Source organism: Zeus faber (assembly GCF_960531495.2).
Source record: "Zeus faber genome assembly, chromosome: 4".
Taxonomy (NCBI): domain Eukaryota; kingdom Metazoa; phylum Chordata; class Actinopteri; order Zeiformes; family Zeidae; genus Zeus; species Zeus faber.
The window spans coordinates 11674383-11699337 of NC_137191.1; the positions used below are offsets into that span (position 1 = coordinate 11674383).

The following is a 24955-nucleotide window of genomic DNA, read 5'->3' on the forward strand; positions in this document are numbered from 1 at the left end:
AGTCACAGACATGACAGCAACGGGCCTCATTTAATAGCATGTATTCACCAAAAGCTCCCTTTTGCAGAGTGAGTCAGCAACAATGCTCACTGGCTGATGCCCTCGCAGAAAATAGGAACGGCTGTTTCGAACAAAAGAGCTGTTGTGCCGGTTATTTATGCCCCATCATCATATGAATTTAGAAAAGTGAGAGAAAATCATGAGAGCGTCATAAGGAGCAGATGGATGTGGCTTTTCATCCGGAAAAACCTGTGGTTATCACCCCCCTCCATATCTCTCTCCCCCTCTCCCTCTCTCTCTCTCTCTCTCTCCAGTATCACATGCTCTACCTCTCTCCTTCTCCAGGCTTTGTGTGTGTTTATATGGGGTCTGCTCTTCCCTTGTCCAGTGCGTGGCTTTGTGCACCGAATCCAATTACATTTCCGGACCTAATGATGAACATGTCTGGCCATCTCCGGCTTTCCAGATGTCCATCTCATTGTTTACCCCAATTTCCTTCCTTCCTTCCTTCCATCCTTCCTTCCTTCCTTTCTCCCTCCCTTCCCTCCATCTTCCCCCGTGTTCTGGTTCTGTCTCTCTTCTCAGTGTCATGCCGCTGGATGCGGTGACCCGGCGACGCGGCTGAGACACTGTGAATGATCGCAGAATGCCAGGAATAATGTGAGCGAGCCAATATTCAATTTGAGTGGGAAGGGATCGATCTATTTAAAATTTTTAGTTTGTGTGCAAGCGCGCTATAAGCCGGTAAAATACCCGGAGAAGCTTGCATGTGGAAGATGTAGCATGTCTACTGTATGCGCCAGTAGGCAGAGTGACAGACAGGAGATGACCCAGTGCACCGCTGTCTTCGGCAGAACGCGCTGAGGCTCCGGCGTCGGGCTCGCGAGGCCAAAATGAGTCTGACTTCCTGGTTCCTGGTGAGCGGCGGCGGGACCCGCCATCGCCTCCCCCGGGAGATGATCTTCGTCGGACGTGACGACTGCGAGCTCATGCTGCAGGTACGGTGCCTTTTGCCACCTCTTATCCGTAACCTGCCAGGACCGTTATCACCCCGGAGCGGCCGATAATTTGGCTCCGTGTGGTTTCAGTCCCGCAGCGTGGACAAACAGCACGCCGTCATCAACTATGAGACGACCACGGACGAACATAAAGTGAAGGACCTGGGCAGCTTGAACGGGGTGCGTGCACTACGTTTGAATTAAAGCTGAATTCATATACAATGCCTTTCTGCATTTTCGCTCACTAAAAGCACTTTATGAAGTCAAATGTATGATTCGATACCTTGGCTTATATATATGTATTTTTTTGTTGCGATCCTTATCTGCTTATGCTTGCAGACGTTTGTCAACGACGTGAGGATACAGGAGCAAATGTACGTCACACTGAAAATTGATGACAAATTACGCTTCGGATATGATATCCTTCAGATTTGTCGTCCATGTCTGTCAATGCTGTTACTGGATGTTGTTTTTTAAAAGGCTTCAAAACCTCCCTGTCACCTGTCTCGTAATATATCGGTGTGTGTGTGTGTGTGTGTATGTGTGTGTGTGTGTGTGTGTGAGCTTCCCGACGTTTAACCTTAACCTTCCTCACATACCAACCTGTTCACTGTGGTGCGGGCGGAGCTCCATGTTCCCGAGGAGGCTCTGAAGGTGAGACAGCGCATCGAGCATCCGGTGAAAAGCAAGGTCAGGACGTGGCGCCGAGCACGCTGCGTACCTGCACCAGTAGGGCGCAGCCGAAAGCCACTGCGATGGTTTGGGTTTGGTTGGGTTGGTCGGTAAATTATGAGCTTTCAAAAATGATGAATATCTATGGTGAATATGGTGAATATCTGAACAGCCATGGTCACTTTATAGCATGAATATGCATCTTTATGTGCTTGGGGCCATTTCCACTTCTTAACTGTTACTTTCTGATTTCAACCTTGAAGCCTTAAACAGAGCCAGGCAGCACAACCTGCACCACAACTTTTAACAAACTTGTCGCCGTCCCCTACTCTCGTCCTCGTCAGCATGAGAAGTTCAGCAGCCAGCTCCAGCTCAGCCAGAAGAAAGTTCCAGAACGGGAAACCTCCAGGAAAGTGGAGGTCAGGCAGTCGGAGGCAGCGGCACCGACATCTGAGGTGCCGAACGCGTCCAAACCCCCCGAGGCCGGCAAGGGAGAGGACAAGACGACAGGTGAGGGCGCCACCCGATGCGCATAAGGTTTTGGTTGTAGAACCAAAAAGATCTTAAATAGCTCCAGATCTTTTTTTAACAGAACAGGATTCAGTTTTTTTTGTTGTTGTTTTTTTCAAGCTGTGGCTTTTGTCCGATATGAAAACAAATATGGGTTTTGGGTTTGTTTGTTTGTTCTTGTTATTTATGCGAAACAATGTGGGATTTATTTTTATTTTTTTTCAGGGGACGCGGTGCACAGGGGAACGCCTCTGTACGGACAGCCCGCCTGGTGGGGAGACGGAGAGATGGACCAGCAGCACCCAGGGAGGCAAGACGCGAGGAGACAAGAGAAGGCCGAAATAGGTGCCCGAGCTCAAGGCCGTGCACTGAATTGTGTTTATAAACTGTTTGTAAATTGACCACTGATACATGACATCATCATCCATAGCTTGTCTGACGAGAGCTCCTTCATTTCCTGTTTGTAACATGCACAGATGGCAAAGAACCCAAAAAGATTGCAGAAGCACCAAAGCATGGCACCGTGGGTCAGGACCCGAGCTACTTTGAGATCCCCACTAAAGGGGAAAAGGCGAAAGCCGCCGGGGACGGCCCGTCCCGAGACGCAGAACCTGACGCCGGCGCTGAGCCTGCCCACGGCCACGCCTCCTTCACCATTGAGTTTGATCCCGGGGCGCTGGGCAAAGTGACCGTGAAGGATCACGTGGTGAAGGTGGCGCCCGAGACAAGGCCGCGACCAAAGCGGGGCGTCGGCGAGGAGCTGAGTCCCCTCCAGACCGCCATGGTGGCGGCGGAGGTCAAAGTGGCCGACTGGCTGGCCCAGAACGAGCTGCCGCTGGCTCTGAAAGAGGCCGTGGCGGACGAGGACGGGGAAAGTGTCAAGAGCGATGTGCCCGTCCATCTGAGGAGCCTCAAAGGTAAGAGCCTGCGTCGTGTGGCGTAGGTGAAAAGAAAGACGGTGTGGGTTATTTTGTATTTGGGAAAACAATTAGAATCATTTGCCGAGAACGTACCCCTCAATTTCTCTAAACATATTCTGTGAATACTTTTTTGAAAAGAAAAGCACTTCTCAAAGAACAGTAAGTTATGTCATTTTAGTCAGACTGCTCTAAAATAAGCTACATATGTAGTGTAGTCACCAAATACAATCCAGCTCCAATCTATTCGGTTCTGTTTGGTCAAAGTGACACCATCCATGATCCAAATGACCTGGGCCATACTGTAGGACCGCAGACGACAGATCAATGCTACTTTCAATATTGCTGACATTCTATAACCACTAATTTACATTTACACAACATTGAGATCCATTTTTCAAACTTCAAGATAAAATATATACTGTATAATTACGTTTGTGTGGTTAAATTTAACCATCATTTAATGTGTAGCCTTTAATTTTCATAAACATCATTTGAAAGTGGAGAATCAGAGCTTCAAAACAAGGTGTCACTTGTGCAAATCAAGCAAATATTTTTAAAGCTATGACTTGTTGATGACGTGGGTGCGGCAAACTGTGTTTCTGAGATAGTCACCCTCAAAGTTTTTGGAAGGCCCCGGCGTCTTGTTTACGGAAGTGATGTCAGCTTTTCTTCTTCGCGTGTTATGCCGCCTACACAACAATGTATCCAGGTGTGTGGATAAAACACGTACGATTTAAAGGTTGAACTCTTATCAAAACGGTTTTACATCACATGGAATATGGAGGAATGATCTTCACCTGGACGCTCGCTTTAAAGGAAGCCATCCATCAGCGTTCACAATTTTAGTTAGAGTCTCTGCCTTCTGAATCTTTTCCCCTGCCTCCTCCAGGAAGTAAACATGAGGATGGGACGCAAAGCGACTCGGAGAACGCCCTCGGCGAGCAGCGCCGGGCCGCCGTGCACGAGGAGCGGGCACGGGGCTTGTGGGGCGGGTCGGGGATGAAGATCAGGGAGGGCCGCGCCAACGTCCCGGAGGGCCTCTTTGTAGAGGAGGACAGCCCCGCCCGCCGCCAGAGGTTTCCAGCCTCCCGGGTGGCGACGTTCGAGGGCGAAGTCGGCGGACGGCGGCGGAGCTCGGCACCGTACCAACACGCCGCCCGCGACGAGGGTTATCACCATGGAGACGATCACAGCGACAGGGTCACTTACACAATCGAAATAGAGAACGGAGATCACGAGGAGGAGGAGGCTCGGAGAATGATTGACAGGGTGGGGAAGTGTTCTAATCATTTCAGGGCAATGTGGGTGTACCTGTGATTGCTCTTTACATTGGATGCACTTGTGCGTGTGTGTGTGTGTGTGTGTGTGTGTGTGTGTGTGTGTGTCTGTGTGTGTGTGCGTGCGTGCGTGTGTGTGTTTGTGTGTGTACACCAGGTGTTTGGTGTGGAAGAGCAGCACTCCGCCTCTGTGTCGAGGCTGGGTGGAGATGATCTACCTAGGGACAGACTCACTTATCAGAGGTCTGGCCCAGGGGACAGGGGGAAGCCTGGACGCATGGAGACAGAGGTGCAAATAACAATAATAAGTGTTTTAATTCAACATTCTCTACACAATCAGACTCACTGATTCAGACCCTCTTGCTTGACCCCTTTTCTGGCAGTGAGATTTCACGTAAATTGACAATGCCGTCTCTTTCACAAGTGACTTATGACAAGTGATGTATAAAGTCCCTCTATGCCCTTTGCGGTCTCACGCAGGTCCTGTCCGAGGAGCTGGTTGTGGGGGGTCCACGCTGGGTGTCCCAGTGGGCGACACTAGCTGCCAGCCACATCAGGACAGACCCGGAGGGATCAGGGGGAGAGACTCACACCTTTGTCACGGAAGACAGGGGTACTTCTGTGAAATCAATCTAGATACAGTACAATAGAAATAACAATAATGATTCATTACTTTTGATTACTACATATATTTTCTCAAAGGATGAAATTCTACCAGAGTTTTTTCTCCCTTGTTTCCTTGACTTTTCCTTTCTACATTCACACTATATGAATAGAGAATAGAAATTCCACAGCAACAGAGATTCACTTGACCAATAAACACTCTGTCTTCCTCCAGCTGAAGTCAGCGAGTCCAGCCACTCAGCCTCCCTGGCTTCTTCTGGCTACACAGAGCGAAAGAGAAGGACCCTTCCACAGCTCCCATGTGACGACTTTGCCTTGGGGAGGAGGGCTCCGGGCTCAGGACTGCGTACTGACATGGGGGAGAAGCAGGACACAGAGCTCCAAGAGAAAGAGAACCACAAGGCCAGGGGAAAGGGTAGAGCCATCCAAGGCAGCCAGGGGGAAAGCCCCAAACGTTGCTCCCCAGCCAAGTCACTGGACAGTGGTGGAGGGAAGGGAGGCCACGTGGGTGTGATGGCTAAACCCCCACCTCGTCCACTGAGCAGCAGCGAGAAGAGACTAGAGGAGGCACGGAGGAGAAAACGGGAGGAGGAGAAGGCCAAGGAAAACAGCGGAAAACCATTACTGAGGCAAGAGAGTTTTACGGTGGAAAGGCCCAGCTCCAATGTGCCCATTGAGCTCATCCCGCGCATTGACAGACACACAGAATACAGAATACAGGCGTTGGACAGCACCACTCTGCAGAAAGACTCTGAGGCTGTCGCTGCCTTCCTAGAGACAACCGTGTCAGACCAAGGAGATCCACCAAGTCAGTCCTTAGAAGGCTCCATGTCACCAGAGTCAGATGTAGACACCACCAGCACAGTGAGCCAGGCGGATGGTGGCAGGAAAGTTGTCCAGAAACGGCAGACCTTCGTTTCACAGCAGAAGGAAAGGGCAGCGGCGGGTTCATCCGGCAAAGGTCCTTCAGCAGCTCGAGAGACCCACGACAAACGGGTCAGAACCAGGGCACCTGCTCCTCAGAAGCCTAGCCAGCCCTGGACATCCCTGGATCTCACTGATGATGATGTGAATTCCAATTCTCTCCTGTCTGACTTCCAACCCACTTCCATCAGGGCATCCAAAGGCTCTAGAGCCCAGCCAGTAACAGTTGCAGCAAGCACCAAGTCTAGCCGGGCAAAGGTAGCCCAGGCTGCTGCTTCCTCTGCCACCACTGCGAGTAAAAACACTGCAGTCCCAAGGACCAGTGGGCCCAGGCCCACTCGTGCATCCCTGCTGAGGCGTGCCCGTATGGGGGACTCCTCAGACACAGAGCCGGCTGATTTTGACCGCATGTCAGTTGCCTCTGAGGCCTCCACTGCTAGCTCTGCGTCCAGGACCGGCATGGTTCGAAGGGGGATGTCCAGAATAGAAGCCCTGGCACAGCCCAGGAGACCAAGAGTGGGCTCTCCTTCAGCTCAGAGCGACTCGGAGGCTGTGACCAGGAGTCGAGGTGCGGGAGCCCGGAGTGTGGCAGGGGACTATGCTGTTAGACAGGGGCTCAGAGGTTCCAGTGTGACCTCAGGGGTTGGACCTAGAGCCAGGGCCAACAGTGCTTCCAAGTTGTCGGATAAAAGTAAAGGCACCACGCCCTATGGGCAAGTCACGCCTGCATGTAAGTTCTTCCTCTATTCCCACATCTAAACATTTTCTGTGACATTGATAGCTTAATAGCTTCAACTGCCGCTCTTTTCTAGCAAACACGCGTTGGCGCCGTGTGCCAGTGGAATACGCCTCCACATCGGAAGACGAGTACGGCTCAAACCGCCACACATCCAGACACCCAAGCCACACAAGGCCTTTCCCATCTACCCGTGTGGCCCAGCTGGGAGGGTCGGCCCCAGTTACCCCGAGTCCAGGCGGCCCGGGGTCCCTACGGCAGAACTCCAGAGAGCAGGATGAGTACATGAAAGACTGGACCGCACACAGTGAGGAGATAGCGAGGTAAGTCTACAAACCCACTGCCCAGGGCTGCGGTCAATTCAAAGACTGTTTCCCAGCCAATCACAAGGGTTATCACATTTTCAGGTCAGAGACTTTGGAAGGACGATTTCAACAATAACATATGGAGAAATGGTGATGCCATGTTTTTTTTCTCTATTTGTGTATTAGGATTAGTCAGGATCTGGCCAAAGACCTCGCCATGTTGGCCAGGGAGATCCACGATGTCGCTGGAGAGATTGACTCCGTCAGCCCTGCAGCTTCCGACCCTGCAGTGCTGGTACTGTAAAGACGCAGTGTTATATTAAATACGCAGGATACAACCATCCAAATAAAAAAGGGCAACCGCAACAGAATGACTTAATCTACCGACTCACCATACTGTACACACGGGTGGTGTTTTCTTTGTGTCCCAGTTGGAGGAGCACGTCTTAGATGACAGCCGCTCCATGGAGCACAGCAGCACGTTGGAAAGCAACGGCCGTCAGGTGGAGCTGCGGTCCCGCGGCTCCACCGAACAGGGCTCCCGCTCCATACGGAGGCAGACCTGGAACAGGGATGATGTGAGTCACAGATCCACTGAGGCTGTGGTCGACCCAATAAAGTACCTTTTTTTGGACCACAGTCTACGGTTTCTACAACTTCATGGGTTTTTTTCCCACTACAGGGCGCTCCGTTAGTGCTTATAATAAGTTAAATTTAAAATGTGTACGTGTATGAAAAATAAATTATATTCATCATTTATACAAAATGGTTGAGAGTCGGGCTCTGACACGTCAATTTCAAGTTATTTCTCGTCCTTTCTCACCAGTAACGGGCATTTTGTTTGTGTCTCCGCATCTCCTCTCAGGTGGTGCTGGACAGTTTAATCTTTGCTTCAGTTACTCAGCTCTCGGCGAGGATACGCCAGTCTGTGGACAAAACGGCAAACAAAATCAGGCGAGTGTTGCACGGAAAGACGTGGAAGATACAGCGGGACGGGGTGGGGCGTGTCGGCGCACTCTCCAAACGGCGCTCCGGAAAAAGGCCTCCGTGACGGGAGACTTGGTTGTTTTTTTTTTCCGAACAGGAACACCGAGTCTGTCAGGACTCTTCTCGTCTTAACTCAGCGCAGGTTTGAGTGACACATCACAAAAGTTGCGCTGACAATGCGCCGCGTCGCTTCAGTTTCACCCGGAGATGACGGTTGCTGAAAAAACCTCTTTCTTCTCCGCTGCTCGCTTCCAAGATGAGATCGCTTTTGTGTGTCACCTTTCCAGACTTCTATCCAGGGGGTGTTGTAAGTCTATTTAAATTTTTTTTTTTTTTGTCTTCAGGATCCTTTTTAAGGATAAAGAACGGAGATGGGACGAGGTGGAAACCAAACTGCAGGCGGAGCACGACTCCTTACTTCTGAAAAGCTCCAACAAGGTCAGAACCTCAAACCCCTGGCACGCATCCCAAAGTACCGAAATGCTCTCAGCGTGACGTCATATGAAAAGCCACGGCCTCCGGTCTGAAAGGTGGATGGTCCCCGGCCATGAACTAGCGTCCCCGCGGCCTCTGCCCACACACCGCGTCTCAGGCACAAACACAGCGTGAACGTCACGCACGACTCCAGCGCGAGATGCGGCGCAGAGCCTCAGTCACCGCGCCGATCGAAGCCGGAGCCGACATCCCGACGCTGTGGACCCTCGGAGGGTCACCCCACCCCCGCCCGCGCCGGCTCCCGTGCAGGAGCGTAGAGAGCGCCCCGGCGCGTTTGATTTGTCGCAGGCCGAAGACGTTACGGGCGGCTGCCGGCGCGAAGATGAAGTTAAAAGGAAAACGCTGCTTCACTCAGGGACAGGGCCGTAAATTTAGCGTTTAGCTCGGGGTCTGGCCTCAAGCCCCCGGGAAGGAGAGACGTCTCCATTTATCCCATAGTGTCTGGACTCGTAAACTATTCCCACGTGGATTACACACATCTGCTCCAAACCATTTTTTTTCCTGCGAGAAGAGGAGGATAATAGAAGTGAATTGAATGTTTCATGAAGTGAATGATCCGTGTTTCATGCTCTCATCCTCATTTTCTATATATCAACAGGAAATGTCCACCATCCTCCATGACCTGAAAGGGGTCGAGCGGCAACTGCTTGGTATGAAATCTATATGTCCCAAGCGTGTCCGTTTAAGTGTCCGAAAAACTAAGTTAAGATACGACAAGATATAGAAGTTGAGATAAGATATGATAAGTTTAGTTTAGATAAGTTAAGATACGATAAGGTGAGATAAATAAGATAAGTCAAGATAAGATAACATATGATAAGTTAAGATACGTCAAAATAGGATAAGCTAAAATCTGAACTTAACCAGACCTGCCAACATTTTGTGTACAAACCATGCAATTCTTGGTTAAAATATGCAGGTACCAAATGCCAGCTGAAACTGCACGAACAAAAAAAAAAAATGTGTATATATATATCTAATATAATTGTAATTTTATAACGGAAAACAATCAATGAATACAAAAAAATACCGTACATTTATTGGGTATTTCAACTACATCCATTGACACGCAGTGGTACTTTATTATCCACCGAGGCGTAACGCTGCATTTCTGATGTAAAATGGGAAGTGGAGAAGTAATAATCAGCACAAAAGCACAAAAATGTGACCATATTATTAACATGTAAAACATGAGATGCACCGATCGACCGGCCGGGTTTCAGCTTGATCGTCCATGACCGGTGACGGGCCGATCAGTGTCAGATATATTTCCTGTTTTGGTGTTGTTTCAAACATGTTCGGTGACTTCACAAGATGATGCATTTCATTTATATCCTCATGATATGAATGGAGTAATTAAGCTGCAGAAACTCAAACGCCACGGAGACTCCCTGTTACACTATTGTGGTACTCAAAATATTTTCCCAAGGTTGGCAGGTCTGTTTGTCTTACCTATAAGATAAATAAAATGTCACAAATCAAAAATTGTATTTCTTAACAAGAATAGTCTGACTGGTTTTTTGGTTATTTTTCCGCTTTGGACAGCCATCGACATCATGCTGGATCCGGACGGTACCCTGGATGCTCTGTCCGACCTGGGCCTCACCAGCCCCCTGGTGTCGGAGCAGGGGGTCGGCCCCGGGGCACTGCAGGGGGCCGCGGGGCTCCTCCGCGCCTCGCCGGGTCTCTCCCACGCCAACGGAGCCTCTGCGGAACCGCGCGCCGCTCTGGAGGCGGCGGAGCGAGACCCCGGGCTCCACGCCGACCTCGGCTCGGCCTCCGGTGAGGGGCAACGCGCGGGGCCGCGCAACTGATGCGAGGAGTCCTGGACGGGGAAGTCGTGGATCTCCAGTCCCCGGGATCGTCCGCGGGGGCCAATTTGGGCTTTCGGAATCGCCGGCGATGCCTGGATTTTGATTTTTTCTTTGGAGGAGGCGATCGATCTAAGACGCCGCAGACTTCAAGAAAGAGCATGCGTTATGCCTCATCCTAAAAACAAGACTCACCTCAAGACAAATATATCTAAACAATAGGTCAACCCTTTGCGGCCGTTTCCTTCGTCGTATAGATGGGATGTAACATCCAACACACCACGGAGAATCGCTTTGTCGGCTTCGGAAACCGCAACAACAATATAATACAGTAAACCTGTATGTGTTTCTGTGTTTTAATATATATTGTCGTCATTCGTTTTCTTGTACATTTAAAAAAATATTAAGAAATATCTACAAGAGAGATAATCATATCCCAGGTCCTTATTATTGAGATCACCTTGTTTTTCTTTCATATTTAATCAGCATTCTTTTAATTATTTATCGCAAGTCTCTAGCAGACGGGTAAGCTTGCCGTCCGTCTCACTGACCCCTCCAGAAGCAGAATCCCAAAGTATAACTATTTAGGGTGCTGCGGTATCAGAGAAAAGAAAGTATCAGTGAAGATTTTTGTCGTTGTTGTTTTTTTGGGTCTCCCTACTCTCTGCTCTACCCGCACACCCGTTGTCAAAGAGAGGAACTATTACGTTGGCCTGTGGTAATTGCACTTCCTGAGCTTGTTAAATATTTTTATTTTTCCATTGAAAATGCTATATACTTTATTAATGTCTGAAATGGATAGGTATGCATATTTAAATGTGAATCGTACTTAAATAGAAAGATCCTTCCCCTCGCCTTTTTCGTGGGAGGTCGGAATTATATCGACGACGGCTGAAGAATCGAAGTGAGACTGAGACGTCGCTCCCCCCGTGTTCCAAGTGTTTTATGTCACAAGTGCCCAGGACCAAACCATCTTAGGATTTGTGAAGCAAGGCTTTTATAGGCTGTGGGTGGTCACAAATAATTGTTTTATTACAAATTTTCTCAAGGGAGAGGGATACGATCCCCCCCCCCCCTTGAATCACTGGATCTGAGCGACTTCACCATCAACGAGTTGAATTCCTCGACCCAGACAAAAAAAAAAACATAGATTCGGACCAAGTTGCCGGCCGTCGATGAGTTTGTTCGAAACCAGAAGACGCCGGAAACCTGCCGGCGCCTCGCCTCATTACAATGTTTACATATGAATGTACGTTTAATCAGAAAATTGTGGAACTACTTCAGCCAAATAAACTTTAATAAATATCACTTAACGCATTTTTTTGTGCTTGGCATCGAGTGTAATTTGTCTTTTAATCGTGATCATTTGGACATGTTTTTATTTTATTTGAATGTTTTGTATGAGGGTTTTCCTTTGTAATGAAATTCGGTACGTTGATTTTTTTGCTAATATCTATGTACTGTTTGTCTCCTTTCCAATAAAATGCATGATAATCATCAACGAACGTGTGGGTGTCTGTTATATTCACTTCACAACTGTGGTTCTAAACCGTCGGGAGAGAAATCGGTTTGAATGATCGTCAACTGTGTGTCCGCACTGAAGGATGATTTTTAGGATCCTACCTGCTCCTCTATTGACAGCCCTGGATCCCAGCGGACCCCTCCCCTCTCTCTCGCTCTCGCTCTCTCTCTCTCTCTCTCTCTCTCTCTCTCGCCTCCTCCTCCATCTCACCCGCACACCGGCCTCTTTCAATCGCCGCCGAGGTCAAAACGTCGGACGGGTTGGGGTTTAGAGGCCACAGCCACTCCGCTGCTAATGGCGACTCTTTCCATATTCTGCTCCACTTCCCTAATCCTTCAAGCTGCGTCAGGGTTTCCCTGCGCCACGACCTGTTTCTGTTTCCGCACGTCAGGATTTCAAACTCGGCCTTTCGGAATTGAGTTCCGGTCCCGGGCGGGGTTTCTGTCACACCACGGAAACCTGTGGACACTTAATTATGAAAATCAAAAATTTAAAACTTGATATTTTAGACTTTCAACCTGTTTTCAGCGTAAAACTTGACTTAAGTTCCTACTAAGTTACCTGCTTAAAATCAAATTAAATACAGATTCTCACCACACTCAATGCCCTGTTGAGTGTAATTCAACCTGTCGTTGGTGATTAAGCACCTAATTGGCCTCGCATTGAAAATGATATACACTGGTTAATAACAGTATGTGTGCAGGAGCCTGCAGCCTGCATTTCCTCTTCTGTCCTGTGCTGATAGGCCATCCACATTTCTGGGCGGCGGGAGGGAATGAAAGAACAGAAGAAGAAAAATGCATTGTCAGCAGAAGCAGAAGTCCAGCAAAAGCTTATTTTGCACAAAATTTACATAAACTATGCACTCGATTGTATATACCTAGTATTTCTCACAATAATCATCGTCTAATTCAGAGATGTCACACTGTATAAGGGCTGCTTGTGATAATGTAAAGAATAGAGCGGAAATCTGGTAATCTGGTAATTTAAAAATTATTATTTTCTTTTTTTTTTATTTCTCTTAAGGTGCTTCTTTTTCCAACACATACTAAAATCTGTTTCAGGGCAAAGTCACCTCTCACTCCATGGGCTCCAGTCGTACAACCTTAAAGTAAAGATTATACAGGACTACTGCACTAATGTCTTTCCTGTAGTATGTTATCTCTCATGCAAGCCAGTACAATTACATTTTATATTCATGCATGTGTGTGTGTGTGTGTGTGTGTGTGTGTCTGTGTGTGTGTGTGTGTGTGTGTGTGTGTGTGTGTGTGTGTGCGTGCGTGAGTGTGTGCGTGCACGCTTCACCATATCAGAAAGCATCCTATTTCTGCTCCCCTACTTTTCTCATCTGATTATAACAAATCACTCTCCATCCATTCTACAGTCCGCAGAAGCTCCTATTGCACCTCCACCCCTTTCACAAACCCCACCACCTATAGCCTCCATCCCACCCCACCCACCCGTCCACTGTGGCAGCGTGAGTGGACGCTCAAGCAGCAGCTCAGGCATTTAGGAGCAGAGGCTCATCAGAGCGGTCACTCTCGTGCTCTCATACCCAGATTCAGGACTCCACTTTAAAAATATTGTATTTAAGAGTGTTTCCAGAAGGATCGGCTCCCCCAGCAGCCATTTCCACACTCACACACACACACACACACACACACACACGCACGCACGCACGCACACACACACACATACACACACACAATTGTTTTTGTTTTAATGTTTAGTTCCATACTTTTATTACCTACTCATTCCCCTTTGCCCCTTTTATGAAGCTAAATCTTTGTGTTATTAAGTATATTTTCGTATTAATTGTCTGTATTAATAGTAGTAGTAGTAGTACTCTAACTGTAATATTAATAATAATAATTATTATTATTATTATAATAAGATCCAGTAGGGGGCTCTCCCAAGTTTTCCATGCACTCGCTCTACTCTCTCAAAAGTGAGGATATGAAAGCAAGAAGCTGCAGCAGTCCTTATGAACAGACAGCGTCGTTATTCAAAAACAACTGCTTGCTAATCACGGCTATTAATCAGACTGGAGTATAACACAGAGTCCTGAAATAAAGTTGGATAAATGTGCATTTAAACCAGTTACTGGTTTAAATGCACATGAACCTTGCTACGTGTGCTGATAACTCAGGTATTATGGGGTAATTGTGTCCATTGGGCGTAAATATGTTTTGCCTCGGTGCATATTAGAGCTTATTCATGCTGACTGTTGATGCTACAGCACTTATTGTTATTTTATGGGATGCACACGTAACGTAACAGCCGGACAATCTGAACATTGACGTTGAACGTACTTACCTGGAACGTTGCACACCAACGCTGACTCTAGACAAACCACACTGATCTGACTTTCAACCATTTGTTTCAGTCGCACCTGTTTATTGTTTCTGTTTGTTATTTTGCTTTATTATTTGTCATATACTGTGAATCTGGTGAATGAATTCACCAGTGGTTAAATTATTTCACTTCAAAAGTAGCCGCGGCCTTTTATGTTCCTTGAGCAAATGTATCTTATGTATGAAAACCTAAGTTAAAATACTCAGACAATAGAGCAAAACATGAGGGAAATCGAATCAAAATGAACGCTTACAGAAAAGGAAACATAGCTGTGAAATATTCTCGTAGAACTTGATAACTCCCTATTAGTATGAGTGATTATCAAAGAGGTTTCTACATAATATTTCCCATTAAAGCAGCACGAGGAGGTGCCATTCTCCGTATATCATCAAAATGATTCTGAAGCTGTTATCTTAGGGTTAAAAAAAGTAACATAGTGCCGCCTTAAGAAATGACTCTGGCGATGTGTGCACCTGTAGTTGTTGTGATACAAGTAGATGTAAACTGCAACACGAGAAACACATTCTGCTTTTTCCCCAAAGTTCTCTAGTTACTGATCCTTCATCTTTGACTCCCAAGATTCTTGAAAGGCAAACAGATCCAAACGCTTTAGCGGCCATTTTCAGTGTACAGTACAACGTGAGGACAGTCCTCTTCAGATTGCCCTGCCAATGTAACTCTTTTAGCCAGAGGATTGAATTTGCTCAATTGGAAACATGACGCCCCCGACCCCGCCTTCTTCTAAACATTGGATCAGAGTTTACCATTTAGAAAAAAAATTATTATTTGCACGACGAGGTTCCAAGGACAATTTTGTTAATGTATGGCAACCTTTCATCACGTATCTGCTGGATCAGCTGTAAAACTGCAATGAGTTCAATTTGTTTTACTGTTTATTTTTTCTACCTTTTTAGTTCATGTACAGTATGAATTGTTGTTTTAAAACTGTGATTTCAGGACATTGTCTCTTGTTTAGGTTTTTTTTTTTCTATTTGTACTTATGTTTCCTTGAAAAAGAAAAACCCCCAAACTCTTTTTTCCAGTATTTGTCGTTGAGTTTACCGGGTGTTTGTTATAAATTTATTTTGTTCCTTGTTGTCATCCTTTTCTCCAGAGTAGTGTATGTAGTATTCCAGTGTTTCTCTCTCTCTCTGTCTCTCTCTCTCTCTCTCTGACTCTCTCTCTTTCCCGGGTCCTGTGTTACCTTGTATCCTGCAGTTGTCTCCCCAGTGTATTTAGTTTCTTTAAGTTTTAAGTTCTTGAGTAAAAAACACCTTGTTTGAGCATTTCCTGCCTGAGTCTCCGCGTGTCCCGGATTTGGGTTCACCAGACGGCGGCGTCACAGTCGTAAGACATATCTTAAAACTGTGAAAACGAAAAAACGAAGTTTAAAAAAAGAAAAGAAGAAATAACTCCAGCCATAAGTTATTCAGATCGATTAAAGAAATTAAATCTTCTGTTGCCGTGCACTCTTCATTTCGTCGATTGCTCTTGGCAGTCGAGGCAAAGACTCTGGCTATGGAGCAGCGGCTCCAGCCTCTGCTTCTGCACGGAGATTCATTGACGGAGCTCTGTGAACCAGGCAGCCTGGCAGGGTCATTTTTCACTGTCTGTGCCCGCTCCGCTCCCCATCCGCTGTTCCCTCGCCCCCTGCAAGTTGGCTCGGGTCCCTGCGCATCTCCCACCGTGTCCTGTCAGGCTCCCCCGCCCCCCGCCCTCCGCCTGTGTACACCTGAGGGTGTGAAGGTGAAGCAAACACCTGAAATGGGTGTCACCTGCGTCGCCTGCTGAGGCATTTTACCAACATGTGAGCGAGGCGCTGACGCACGCATACGTGGCTTTACGGGAACATTGGCAATGAATAATAAAAGTACTCAGTATAAGACACACCCCGTGCAGGAGCGATTATAAAATGCAAGTGTGAGTTTCAACGTAGTTTAGGGATCAGACTTTTGAAAGTCCTCTCCCTCTCTCTTTTTCTCTCCCCGTCTCTCTCTCTCTCTCTCCCTCTATCTCTTTCCGTCTGAAGCTTCCTCCCTCCCCGTCCGGGTGACGTGCAGAGGGCACTCGGCCCTGACAAACAGAATGCACCGTTGGCGGCGATGGTGACTTTGTCCCATCGAAAAACCCTTCCCTCGCTGGAGCGAGAGAAGCTGCGGTAGACAGGCGGGCGGGGTGGCAACGTTTGCAAAGTTTGTTTTTTAAATCATTCACTTTTCAGCATATAGACATTATGTTATGTTCACTGGCTGCTCAATCATTTCCAACACTTGGATTGACGGGAAACTACCAGTTAAATAATGAGCAGAATCAGCAATTTCTAGTTAATAAATGATTGTACCGTTGACCTTTTTCTCAGCTGACCAGAATTAACAACACAGTCGTCCACTTCTCCACTCTATTACTTTACGACCGTATGACCTCTGCTTATGGAAACGCACATTTTTGTTAACAAGGACTAGTCACAAGTCATCAGCTGCATTGAAATGTCTTCGAATTTACAGTCCCGTTGACATGTTTTTACACTCGTTGTCACGCTGACATCATTGGTATTTGAAGGTGTTCTGAAACTGGCAACCCGTCTATCCCATTTCTCATTTATTTTCTGCCGCTGCCTTCATTTAGGAAACACCATACATGCACAACCTCTTTCTTCCCCTCCATGTGTTTCTCTCTTTGCTCTACGTGTTTTCCATCGGATCACCAGTTCGTCTTTTACACAACGCACAATTGCCTGAGGTCTATAGTGGTGCGTTGAGAAATAGGCAATACAGCATTTCACGAAGAAGGGAAGGCGAGTGAATTGAAGCGTATCCTCCGCTAGGGTTCTCCTAAAATACTTGATGTTCATGTTCGCAACAAGAAGAAGCAAAGGGTTTTGTGCCGGCTATTAAGAGGTGAAAGATAAGGGGTTGCACTCAATCCCATTGTGTCAGTGAACTGGCACATTCATTAAAATGATTTAAACATGGAAGGGATTAAGGTGCACAACGTAGCAAAGCGTGATGTCATCAGTGGGGGCTATTAATGGGAGATATAGAGCTATTTTGGACAGCCTTGTAGTCTGTACAGAAGCGTGTGTGTGTGTGTGTTCAAGTGTAAACACAGCATTATTGTCTGGTTCTACAGTAAACACAGCGTTATTGTCTGGTTCTACAGCACGTTGAGAGAGAGAGAGAGAGAGAGAGAGAGAGAGAGAGAGAGAGTGTCTGAGCTAGAACATAGAACATTTTGGGCGTTGTGCTACAGCCGCTGAGTGTTAATCATGTTCCAGTGTCCACCCCCACTCTACTTCTATTAGGGCAAGGTAATTTGTTTTGTGCCAGATTCGTTTGTTCACAGCTGAATAGGTGAATAGTGTGTGCGGAGCCTGAGAGAGAGAGAGAGAGAGAGATGATTATGAGGGGGATCGTGAAAGTGTTTGGTCCTGCCCCGTTGCTCCCACTGGCTCTCTGAGAGCGGAGGGATGGAGTGTGAGAAGCATTCACTGACACACTCTCTCTCACACACACATACACAGACACACACACACACACACACACAACACTAGCACTAGTGCCTGGTGCTCGCTCAGGATCGGGAGGGATTTATGTCAGGACATGGACACGGGACAGCAGCACACGGTGCGAGCTCCATCCAGGAGAGTGGAGCGGCAGCAACATGAAGACAGAAGTGGACTGTAAGCCGCCATCAGGACGGGCGGACAGACAGACGGGAGAGACAGACAGACGGGTAGACGGGACAGACAGACAGACAGACGGACTGACGGACGGACGGACAGAAGGCGATAACTGAGCTGCAGTGAAGAGTTTTTCAAAATGAGCGCCACCCTCATGACCGGGCCCCCCACACAGGAGCCTCTGAAGGTAAATTCATCATGTTATTAAATCGCTAAATCTCTTGTCATCCCCGATTATCTTTCTAATCGGTGTGCGACGTAATAATCAGTAATGTCCGTTGTCCAATTTTGTATCGTTGGATATATTTTATATTTGTTTAAGTCCCTGATATGAGTTTTCCAGCCCGCCCAATTCAAACGCATAAATGTGTTCAAAGAAATCCACCGTACAGTGCATATAAATACATTCATTACATTTAAATTAAGTGTGAAAATAAAATTGCCGTCATATAACCTCAGTTTATCCGACTTAATTTGACAGACTTGTAACACAGCAGGGGTTTTTGTTATTCCAGCAGTAATATGTGCACACGCACGTCAGTAAACAAGGTTCCTGCCGCTGTTTTTTGTCCTGGCGAGGGCGGGAATGCCATCGGCAAAACTGAGGAGAGCAAAGCGCTGACTCTGCTTTTTTTTCGGCCAGACCGCAGGAGATAGACAGCAAAAGTACTGAGGGAAAAGTTGACAATACAATTCTCTGGGGAAAGAAGCCCACCCCCAAACCGCCCCATTGCTGAATGACTGTTTTTTAGCAATTTGGCAGTGTCTACTGGACTGACTTGAGAGGAAATAGGGCTCGTCTTCCTGCGCTTGTCGGCGGGGCAGCAGCTGTTTGATGGATCTACTAAACAGATGAAAGGGGGAATATGTAATGCGATGTTGACGGCTCAACACGGAGCAATCCGACAGAGGCGGTGACGGAGAACTGTGGTCGTAAGCAAAACAGAAGTGCCCGACTGCACTTTCAGAACAGGGAAGAAGTCGAGGCCCTGAGGACAGATTAGCATTATGACCATTGACAACATCATCGACTGCTTCGGAGGGTTATCGACCGTCGATGCATCGCTTGTTGCAACCGCACACGCCTGACGACCAACTCCACAAAAATCTGTGCTTTTTTCCCGCGTCCTGATTAATTAATCAAATTTGCAAGAATGCCCCTAAAAGTGACGGATCCAGTTTTTTAGAAAAGCCTTTTTCATTACCGAGGGATGCGAAAATGAGCGGGCTTTGCAGAGAGACATAAAATACGACGGTTTACCAGAATGCTCCGCTGCTGCATGTAAGGTCGGGCTTTACAGTGACACCAATTTGCTCTCTGTTGGTTGGAAAGCGTTCCACCTCGCTCGTCCGGCGTTTCGTTGCATAAAGCAGGATTTGTGGATCCTTCCAGTGAGAGATCGGGACCACTGAGCCGGAATCCCTAACAGCCTGCTTGTCAAACTGTAGGTTTTTTTTTGTTGTTGTTGTTTTTAGCGATGATTAACCTCTAATCAATGCTATCGATGGAGAACATCAGCATTAATGAGTGCATAAGCCCAAACTAATGGGGTTGTTAACATCCCTCACGTGTATTTCCTTTACCCTGTTGTAAAAGCCGATGTAAGGAAAGCTGAGCGGGGTTCAATGGTGGAATTGGTTTTCGATAAAACCAAATCAATAATATAAAATAAAACCAAAGTCAAACAGCATGATCATCGTCTGTTCGGACGGAACAGGTTTGCACGTCGGGGGTCGAGTGTTGATCTGGTGTCATTTTGTGGGGAAGGTTGTGTAACTTCCTCGGTTGCGTCATTGTGTGTTTGCGTGTTTGGTCTCCCAGTCGCAGCAGAAGTGCGTCGCCATCTTTGCTCTGGTTTGCTGCTTTGCGGTGCTGGTGGCGCTGATCTTCTCAGCCGTGGACGTGTGGGGGGACGAAGAGGACGCCATTACGGAGGAGAACTGCAGTAGAAACTGCAGGTAAGAGAGGAGCAAACATATAAAGCCACGGTAAATTCCTATTGGGAACAATTACAAACAAAGTACTCTGTGATACTTATTGAGCTGTCCAATGTGATATCTTACCTGTAAGTCATACAAAGGTTTGACGTCATTCATCCAGGCCCACCCACAGAGTTGGCTGGGGCCCTGAAAAGTGTCCAGTGAGGGCCCCCTCCTTTTTCATAGAGTCATTTGTCAAAGTTTAGTCATCAAAACAAACCCACATTGCTTTCAGCGTTGTGCTCGTGGAGAACATCCCAGACGACTTGGCTCTTGCTGAAGGCGGTCCCTCCCGCCTCCCTCTCGCCGTGGGCTTCCACGCCCTGCTGGACCAAGCAAAGCACTCAGTAGAGGTTGTGTCTCCTGTCTGGAACCTGAACGCCTGGGACCTGAAAACATGGCCCGACACTGCCCAAAAGGTACAAAGTTATAATAGGCAATCTTGAAACAAGGTCACCTTTCTAGTGGCGCAGAAACTTTAAATTGGATTTTTACCAGGTAACAATAGAACATAGGTTTATTTTATTATGGGGGCTCGCAAAACAAATTACACGTTTGTCTCTAGATGGATTAGGTAAGATTAAATGTACTAATCTCCTTGCAAGTCACATATGGAAATAATTATTAAAGTGCACTTCCCTCTGTGTTTCAGGGTCAGCTCCTGTTTCAGAAGCTGCTCAGCTTGAAATCTCGCGGGGTGAAGCTGAAGATCTCCAGCAGCTTGATTAACTCTGCGGAACTGAAGACTTTGGCGGACCACGGTGATAGCATAGCGAATTATTTTGTGTCGCCCGGCTAGGGCGACAAAGACAGAGTTTTTCTGTTAGCTCCCGCTGCATTGGATTTCTTTTCGCCTCACATGAACGAACCAAAACTGACCCAGGTCTCCTTCTCGTGAGGGATTTCATCCGCCGTAGGCTGGCGGCGAGAGCTGTGTCTTGTTACACGTTCTGTAAACAGTGTGTGTGGTTCATGTCGAGGCCCCATCCATCCCTCAGCACGGCTCCCACAATCGCCCTCTCAGCCAAACTCCAGCACCAAGGTCAAGCGTCATGAATGTGCAAATCTCTGACTCTCTCCTCCTTTTGACTTTTTGCCTCTAAGGCTGCCGATCCACTTTGCCCTTCCAGACCGTCCAAGGCCCACTGGGAATCTTCCCTGATTCTTGCCTTCTTTTTCCTCTCTCTCTCTCTCTCTCTCTCTCTCTCTCTCTCTCTCTCTCTCTCTCTCTCTCTCTCTCTCTCTCTCTCTCTCAGATGCCAAAGTTAATTTTGTTAACATGACAGCCCTGACCAGAGGAGGATTGCATTCCTCCTTTTGGATTGTGGATCGGAAACATATTTACATAGGGAGTGCGGATATGGACTGGAGGGCGCTGTCCAAGGTACCTGTCTATTTCAACATCTGCGGTCCGTTTTGCAGTCAGGGTTTCAGTACTCATTGTGACAAAACTATTTCAGCAATATGTGCTTTTCAACATTAGTACATATTGCCATTGTGTACCAGAGAAGAAAAGAAGCATCGCATCCAGTATTTGTAATTCAATATAGATTGGATGTGCGCTGTACCAGGTACCACAGAGCTTCGGCATACTGTCGCCTAAAGTGATTACCTGGCACTTCCTATGCGTCAGGGCTGCTAGAGGTAGAAAAAAAGTTATATGTAATTATATTAAAAAATTAACACACACAAACACATACCAGACTGAGAGACAGAATCTGTACAAAAATCGAATACACTGTACATGGGCGGATTTAAGAAAGAAATACTTCAAATCTTTCATTTCACAAGGTCAATTTTTGTTTCACAGTCTGTTCTGAAACAAAAGAGAATAAACACTCAAATTAATTTGTGCTGAGTAGGCAATGCCCTGAAAGGAACAACAAGCGTTGTTCTTTTGGATTGTTCTGCAAGTAATTGGGCTTGCTAAAGATAAAACAGTAAACAAGCAAAACACCCAAATCCCACTCCTCCACTTTTCCAAAAATGTATTTTTCTAACTTAAAACCCGTCTGTTATTTGTTCTTATCGTTCTAAACCGAGAGCTGGGAAAACGACGTCCATGTCAAGGGAATTTCTGTATTTTCTTAAACTGTATTCTCTGGCTCACGTCTTCTTGTTTGTTTCGCTCCCGTCCGGCAGAGGAAGGAACTGGGCGTGATGGTGCTGAACTGCAGCTGTCTGGCCCTGGACCTGCACCGGGTCTTCTCCTTCTACTGGCAGCTCCAGGACCGAGACTACATCCCCTCCATCTGGTCCAAGAGGATCACGGCGCTCTACGGGAGACACGACCCTCTGGACCTGCAGATCAACACCACCCGGGCCTCCGCTTACGTGTCTGTGAGCAGCTTCCCTCTTCTGTTTGCACGGTATAGGAGGAGTGTTATTTCATGATTTGACTCATAGCCAGGGGAAGCGGTTATACCAAGGTACAACTCCCTCGTGTCGTGGGGGTAAAGTGACGGAAAGCAGGCTGCAAATGTAAAATGTCTGTAATTTATGTATTTTTCATGCAAACAGATCAATGTAAACTCTGATATAATCAAATATTTCTGCCCCACCTGCGGCTGACCACACAACCACCTCCCACCAACACAAAAATGAATAATCTTTATCATGAATACAAAAAAATCACTGCAATGAATGATGAATCGTTTTTTTCTTAATTATCAGACAGAAAGAATGGATATATTACTAAACTGCGCATTTAGACTTGCACTAAAATGATACGTGTACTATTAAGAAAGATTTCACATTCATTACAACAGGCACAATGCTGCATGTTTGATATTGGACACTCACCCGGTGTGATTTATCAGGTGAATATCATGAGGAATATACTTGTGTGTCTGACAAGCTCAGTATAATTTGGCAGCTTTATATCTTGCCGCCCACTAAGTGACAAGATGTTTATCAGCTGCATAGCAAACATCCATCATCCCAGAGGAAGCCGCAGACCCACGCTGTGAAACAACGCTGGCAGCCCCGACGTGCTCATTTGCCTTCTGAAAGCTCCGAAAACATGATATATGCACTTAAATATTCAAATTGCTGTTTTCTAAGGCCATCCCCCCACCCCCTTTAATGTACTTCTTTTTTTGTTAAGTTTGGAAAGTTGGTTACCAAAATCCAGATTTTCACTATTGTCCTAGAAAGATCCACAGGAAAAGTATGCAACATTTCAAAGCCTCGAAGGCCAGTTGTGTCTTGTGCAAACCGGAAGGGGACGCAGCTGCAGGGGATTGTTATTTAGTCTGTTTTTATTTTAAGATTTTGGCCTTTACTTTTCAATTATGCCACATGAACCTTGGAATATTTGTCAAAGTGATGACTCCTCTGTGCAGAGCTCTCCTGAGCTTTTCTGCCCTAAAGATCGAACTCGAGATGTAGACGCCATCCATCACATCATCCAGGGCGCCAAGACATTTATCTACATATCCGTGACCGACTACCTGCCGCTCGTCAACAGGAGCCTACAAGGGACCTTCGTCCTGAGGTACAACATCCCAGACGTCATACTCGAACTTCTGAGGTGCAGCCGTGGATGCGATCGTCTCGGCCCATTTTTTTTGTATTAATGTTTTATTATGGTGTATTATCCACACAATAATACTGTGCTGTATTATCCCAAACACTACCTCACTCTATTCACATTCACATGCCACTTTAATTCACATGCCACTTTAAATGCACATATCTGTATATACATAGGCATATTCCTTCTATCTATTCCATTTTATTTCAATTTATTTTTATTGTATTTTATTCTATATATTTTTATCTTATTCTATAAGTATTCCACTTACTGTATTACGTTTTAGGAGTCAGTTAGTCGGTCTATGAAAGGAATTTTCTACTTTTTATTTTATTTTTTATTTTTTCCTAGGACATATTGTGTGCTATCACCGGGTGCGTTGCATTACATTTCACTGCATATATGTATGAAAGTATGTATATGTATGTGACAAATAAAAAATCTTGAATCTTGAATCTTGAATCTTGAACACAATACGTAACGATTCCGTCAACTTCGGTTTTATCCAATCTTTCTTACTCCTTTTGCCATTTTCATTTAGCGTCGTGTTTTAGGGTGTGGCCCACCAGACTCCAACTCACCACTAATGTCCCGATCCACAGGTACTGGTCCGCCATCGACGAGGTGATCAGAGAAGCCGCGGTGGTCAGAGGAGTCAGAGTCCGCCTGTTGATTAGCTTTTGGAAGAAAACTCATCCGCTGACCTTTAACTTCATCACCTCGCTGCAGTCTCTTTGCATACACCTACACAACTGTTCTGTGGAGGCGGTGAGTGTCAGAATGTCTCATAATTCAATTATCTTTTTTTACGCCACATTATTCGGTGAATACACTCCTGTATTTATTAAATATATTTTGAATTTTTATCATTTTTATTTAATTTTTTTTTAATTGGAATTTTCTGGTTATATTCAAGTTAAGTGTTTTTTTACAGAAGTTCTTCGGTCAAAAGGAACAGAAGGATGACATTCAATACAGACTCAACCACAACAAGTACATTGTGACCGACAATGCTGTATACATTGGTATGTTATTTTTAATGTTTTTTTACAAGAATTTAGTTGTAAATATTGTTTGTCTAGTATTCATTTTAGAGACAACATGACAGAATGACACACACCATAAAAACAGATGACCTATCAATCAATTTGTGACATGCAGAATTGAATTATTGATACCACCATGATGACCTATTGGAAGCATTATATTTCTACGTCATGATAAGCAAAGCTTTATGTACAGTGTTTGATGTTTGCCTGTCCACAGGAAACCATGACTGGGTTGGGAGTGATTTTGCGGTCAACGCCGGGGTTGGGCTGGTGATCCAAATGAAACCGGGTTTGGAAGACAGGGGTGGCACTATACTGGAGCCCATCAAGGCTGCTTTTGAGAGGGACTGGAGGTCACGTTACGCCAAGTTCCTGCGAGGAAGCAAAGGCGAAAACAGCAAATACCAACACGCGCAACCAGCAGAGCACAAAGGTCATTATGGATACTGAGGTGGCGAGAAGAAGCAAGAAAAAAAAAAACAAGTTCAAATGCACAGAATGTTCTTCTGCTATCAAGTAACACTAAGCCTAACTACTCTGGGGTTCACTTGGTGCAGAATATCAGAATAACGCTCA

At 46.4% G+C, this 24955-nt stretch overlaps 2 protein-coding genes across 2 annotated transcripts; both read left to right on the top strand.

Annotated features, from left to right (window-relative positions):
* Positions 1–893: 893 nt before the first annotated feature.
* On the top strand, positions 894–15927 carry cep170ab (centrosomal protein 170Ab; the record flags this gene model as incomplete). Its single annotated transcript, XM_079998954.1, has 19 exons — positions 894–998; positions 1089–1178; positions 1338–1416; positions 1594–1652; positions 2015–2180; positions 2406–2525; positions 2657–3097; positions 3990–4369; positions 4535–4666; positions 4858–4990; positions 5216–6655; positions 6738–6984; positions 7153–7261; positions 7398–7544; positions 7832–7920; positions 8298–8391; positions 9047–9098; positions 9994–10230; positions 15635–15927. The coding sequence occupies 19 exons, from the start codon at positions 894–896 to the stop codon at positions 15925–15927; spliced, it is 4413 nt and encodes a 1470-aa protein (XP_079855080.1).
* A 2042-nt stretch (positions 15928–17969) lies between these two features.
* On the top strand, positions 17970–24829 carry pld5 (phospholipase D family member 5; the record flags this gene model as incomplete). The annotated part of the gene is made up of 10 exons (XM_079998955.1): positions 17970–18002; positions 19638–19774; positions 20031–20214; positions 20448–20556; positions 21052–21179; positions 21938–22135; positions 23140–23291; positions 23933–24098; positions 24265–24355; positions 24597–24829. The coding sequence occupies 10 exons, from the start codon at positions 17970–17972 to the stop codon at positions 24827–24829; spliced, it is 1431 nt and encodes a 476-aa protein (XP_079855081.1).
* Positions 24830–24955: the final 126 nt, after the last annotated feature.